Raw genomic sequence first — 5483 nt, 5'->3', positions numbered from 1 at the left:
GGGCGACAGTTTACTATTGAACGGGCACTTAGAGCTATTGAGCCCATGACCTGCGGTGCCCCATGATCTGGCTCTCCTACAACTGCAGGGGACTAGCCAACCCCAAAAAACGTTTGGCTCTGAAAAGACTCTTGCATGAAGCTAGGTGTGATATTATTCTCCTTCAAGAAACTCTGTGTACTTCCGAGGTGGCGGTGAGATGTATACAAGCTATGCTCCCTGGATGGGTTTTACATGGACTGGATGCGAGTGGTCGATCTGGCGGACTGCTCATTGGTATAAACCCAAGGAATGGGAGGCCACTCTCTGTCTGGGGGGGTAGAGGCTTCCTCGGCATGGATATAATCATGGGTGACCTGGGCATCCCAATCAGAATTATCAATATTTATGGGCCTAATCAGAATAGACTACCTTACTGGCAAGGCTTCCTAAATGGCAACCATATCACACAGAATACAGTGATAGGGGGAGATTTCAATTTCTCATTGGGGGTTGGAGAATCCTGGGGTCATCATGCACAGTGTGATCCTATTGCGGTTCAAATGCAAATGCTACTAGACGCACATCACCTTGTGGATATACCCATGAACAAGAAGCTTCCTACATGGCACAATCAGCGCACAGGAGAGGCCGCTCTGGGGCGGCGACTGGACAGATTTATGATGCATGAGGAACTGATACAGTTGTTTCCCTTATACAGACAATGGGTCAGCTCTGGGGGGCTATCAGATCACCACCCGATTCTTCTTCAGATCAGTGACAAAAAATCAAAGCCGCGTTCTCCCTTTAAATTCTTTGCTGGCTTTCTCCAAGAGCCGGAATACATCAAGATGGTCACGGATTTCTGGGCATCACAGCCCCCACTGCGGGATCAGAGGAAAGCGCTTGATTTTTGTGAGAGACTCAAGATGCTCAAAGTAATGACCGAGACCTGGGCGCGTTCAAAGAGGAATAGAGATGAACAGACTCTGAAGGATACTGAAGCTCAGATAGCTTTATTGACTGATGAGAGAGGGACTGGCTATCATTCCGATGCTTCCAAAACACTTCTAAACCAGCTGCTTGGGCAAAAAGCAAAGATATTACAAGAAAAGGAGGAGCTATGGAGACTTAAAAGCAGAGCCATTTGGCTCAAAGCTGGGGACAGTAATACAAAATACTTTCACAACCTTGCCAACGGCAGAAAGGCATCAAACACCATTTGGAGGCTACCAAGGGAACCAGATGGATGGGCCACCACACACCAGCAACTTGCCAGCCTGGGGGTAACACACTTCAAGCGTCTCTTCACGGCGCCGAATGTTGTAAATCTACCAGATATCATCAGACTTGCAGAAAATTTCCCTCGTTTTGTTGGACAGGAAGATATTTAAGACCTCACTAATCCGGTCACTATACAAGAGCTGGAAAGTACACTCAAATGGTTTAAGAAAGATAAGAGCCCGGGGCTAGATTGCTGGCCTGTGGAATTCTACCTGGCTTTCTATGATCTGTTGGGTGAGGACCTTTTGGAAGTTGTTGAGGAGAGCAGGATCTCGGGGCACATACATCCGCCTATGAACCAGACCTTCATTGCCTTGATTCCCAAATCCGATGACCCCACATCCTTCAATGATTTTCGCCCTATCTCCCTCTGTAATTGCCTCTACAAAATCATAGCCAACCGCATTAAACCTATCCTGTCCTCACATATATCAGCAGAACAATTTGCTTTCCTCCAAAATCGCCACATCCAAGAGGCCATAGGCACTGCCCAGGAAGCTTTACACTCCATCAAGTTGAAGAACCTCAAAGGTGTGTCTCTAAAGATTGATCTTGCAAAGGCTTTTGATAAGGTAAACTGGCTATACCTTAAGATGATTCTTACCCATCTGGGTTTTCCCCATCTGTTTATAAACTGGATTATGGGGTGTGTATCTTCTGTCTCCTTTGCCATTCTTATAAATGGTGCAGCCTCTGCCCGTTTTTACATCAACAGGGGAATCAGGCAAGGCTGCCCACTTTCCCCCCTACTTTTTCTTATTGTTATGGAGGGACTGAGTAGGCTCATTGAGGATGCAAAAAGGAATGGGGAACTCAGTGGTCTCAAAATTACTGAACAGTACTCCCTTACCCACCTATTGTTCGTCGACGACATACTAATCTTTCTCAATGGTAGCGTCCGAGACAGCATTGCATTAAATGATATTCTTCTACTCTTCTGTAAAGCCACGGGCATGGAAATCAACAGGGACAAATCCACCAGATCATTGATGAGATGCACACAACAGGAAACTCAGTTGGCAATCCAGTTCTTCCCCTTCTTGGAAAATAACTTGCTGGAAGGAATCAAATACCTCGGATTCAGATTAAGGCCGGATGGATATAAATCTGAACACTGGTCGTGGCTTATTAACAAAATTGAAAAAAGGATCACCTGCTGGCATCATCGTTTACTGTCAAAAGCTGGTAGGTTATTGTTGATCAAATCAGTACTTGAGGCCACACCAGTTTACTGGATGTCCCTTACATGGATTCCAAAAGGCATTCTTCAAAAAATTCAACAAATATGTAACAGGTTCCTGTGGAATGGTAATAAAAAGGGAAAGATATTTGCTTGGACAAGATGGTCCCTCGTTTCCATGCCAAAGAAATGGGGTGGGTGGGGTCTAAAATCCCTTTCAGAATTTGCACAAGCTTTAACAGCTAAACAGGGCTGGTCACTCCTCAAGATGGACAGCTTATGGGCAGAGGTAATACATCAAAAGTACATTTGGCCTTCCAATATCATTGAATGGCTTCGCAGACCCTCTTGGAACTATCAGGGAATTTCTGCGATCTGGAGGGCCACACTAAAAGCTTTGCCACTCATCAGAGATAACCTCTTATGGAAAATTGGCAATGGAGCACGGGTCGGTATTGGCCTAGACCCTTGGCCTGGTTCAGGGAACGCACACCTCCTGCCGGAAGGTCTGATCAGACACCTCAACAACGGGGGCATTAAATATCTGGCACAGATTGGTGATCCTCATCGATCAACCATTTTCACACAGGCATGGGTCACGGATCAACAGTGGCACCTGACAGATGAATGGACTGAACATTGGCAAAGATACATTCAGGCACTTTCCGAATCACACATCAAGCTTCATGAGAAGGAAGATGAACTAATATGGGCACCTGCTAAATCTGGTATATATGCACCAAAGCTCGGCTACTTAAAGATCATCGAGGCCAAGAAGCCTGATATTCAAAAAAACTGGTGGAAGGATATCTGGCAACTTCAAGCTCAGCCAAGGGCCAGACTTCTAATGTGGAACATTTTAGCAAACAAGCTTCCAACAGGCGCTATTCTCAAAAACCGGGCTTTCGCTGGACCTACTTGGTGCGTACTCTGCAGAAAGGAGGAGGAATCTACGCCCCACCTATTCCTCACCTGCGAAGTCACAATGGATATATGGCAGCAGGTCAAACAGACCCTCAATATAACCACTGTCTGGCACGCAGTAGATATACCCTCAGCCTGGGATCAGTGGTGGACTGCGGTGGCTACGGAAAAGGCCAGAAATTTACCGCTAGTGGTGTCCTGGTTCATTTGGAACAAGCGCAATGACATCATTTTTGAGGATGGCAGGGTTAACTGGCAGCTACTTCCGCCATCCATTTGCGCAGCATACACAGAAATCCCATTTGAAAACAAAATTAATCCTCCCAGGCATATCATGCCCGAAAACATTAACAGGGATATGCCTTGGGCTTACTTCGATGGGGCAGCACCGGCGCATGGTTGTGGAGGGGGTATATTATTTCATCTAACAGAAACACATTATTTTCACCTGAGATTAGGACTCGGCCCGGGTACCAATAATCATGCTGAGCTTATCACACTGAGACATCTTCTATATTTTGCACTATCCAAAAACTGTCGACAAGTTCAAATTTTTGGGGACTCAAAGATTGTGATTGATTGGGCAAACAATAAAACTATCTGTCATGCATTTTCTTTGAAACACATCTTGGAAGAAATTGTTTTTTTAAAAACACATTTTGACCGGATCACTGTTTCTCACATCTACAGGGAAAGAAATGCAACTGCTGACCGGCTCTCGAAAGAAGCAGCGGATCGTCCTCTAGGAGATTGGATGATTGAAGAATACAATCCAGAGGGGATGCACAGATACTATCATCGTCCCTATATCGACGGCCTACAACAAGGGGACATCCTCCCCATCTGAAATTTTTGATATACATGTCCAATATTTTGTATATATCAGCGTAGCTCTGATCGGCACTATATAGTTATCTCACGGCATGAGGTTATACCTCAAACTCTGCTTATTTATGAATATCTGTGTGATACTGTTACATATTTTTGTTGGATACAGATCCACCGTATCCACTGTGACACCTACAGGACTGGTTTATTTGTAAATTTTTGAACAGTGGTAAAGCCACACTACTGCATATGCCTTGGCATCAACAGCATGTAATCTCTATTATCTCTTTTTAATAGAAATTACGAACTCTATTTTCCTCGGAAAAAAATTGCATGCGTACCCTCTGCTTCAATAAAATATGTTCTAACATAGTCTGATGCTAATGGAAGAAGGGCTAAATGGATTGCAAAGTTGATTGAATTTAACATAGAATTGAAGCCCACCAAACTGGTCAGAGGACAGGGCCTTGCCAGACTAATGGCAGAAGAAAATTGCAAAATGCTGGACATAAATCTCATGAGCACAATTTCAGGGAATGGTCAGACCGAAGAAGAAACAGCTGAACCAGGGAAAGAACAGTCATTAGCAGAAAATCTAGCTTCTTGCAACTAGTACTTTACAATAGCTCAATTTTTGCTGAAGCTAGAAATTCCTCTAGGCCTTAGTTCAAGCCAAGCCAGAACTATTAAGCTCAGGGCAGCCAAATATTGCATTCATGAAAACCTACTCTACTGGAGGGACCCCTCTGGAATTCTTTTGAGGTGTCTGGACAAAGAACAATCCATTGAAGTCATGCAGCAATTTCATTCCAGCATGTGTGGAGGGCATCATTATTGGAAAACTACAGCCCATAAGATTCTTAGAGCTGGGTACTATTGGCCCTCCTTATTTTCTGATGTCTTTTTATTTGTTAAATCTTGTGACAGGTGCCAGAGGTTCGAAGGAAAGCAACAGTTGAAGTCCCTGCCCTTAAAACTCATACATGTTAGTGGCCCTTTCTAGTAGTGGGGCTTGGATTTCATTGGAGAAATCAATCCACATTCCAGTGGCCAGCACAGATGGATCTTAGTAGCCACAAATTACTTCACTAAGTGGATTGAAGCAATCCCTACCAGAAAGGTTGATCATAATGTGGTCATGAGGTTCTTGATAGAGAATATCTTTACCAGATTTGGTTGTCCACATAAATTGGTTACAGACAATGCAGCAACCTTCATGGCAAAAGAATTGGTGGACATGTGTGATTCAATGGGCATTAAGTTGGTTCATTCCACCTCATATTACCCT

At 44.3% G+C, this 5483-nt stretch overlaps 2 protein-coding genes across 2 annotated transcripts; both read left to right on the top strand.

The window, feature by feature from the left end:
* The first annotated feature begins 212 nt into the window (after window positions 1–212).
* LOC149235589 (uncharacterized) lies at window positions 213–1373 on the top strand. Its single transcript, XM_089368600.1, has one exon. The coding sequence runs from the start codon at window positions 213–215 to the stop codon at window positions 1371–1373; it is 1161 nt and encodes a 386-aa protein (XP_089224726.1).
* Window positions 1374–1904: 531 nt separating this feature from the next.
* On the top strand, window positions 1905–4808 carry LOC149235588 (uncharacterized). Its single transcript, XM_089368599.1, has 2 exons — window positions 1905–3777; window positions 4627–4808. Exons 1-2 carry the CDS (start codon window positions 1905–1907, stop codon window positions 4806–4808), a joined length of 2055 nt encoding a protein of 684 aa, XP_089224725.1.
* The last annotated feature ends 675 nt before the right edge of the window (window positions 4809–5483 follow it).

Source organism: Pinus tabuliformis, chromosome 8 (genome assembly GCF_031772625.1).
Source record: "Pinus tabuliformis cultivar Carrire ecotype Pingquan chromosome 8, CPIR1, whole genome shotgun sequence".
In the NCBI taxonomy this organism is placed as follows: Eukaryota; Viridiplantae; Streptophyta; class Pinopsida; order Pinales; family Pinaceae; genus Pinus; species Pinus tabuliformis.
The sequence above is the reverse complement of the archived record's forward strand: the minus strand, read 5'-3'. Positions and strand labels throughout refer to the sequence as shown.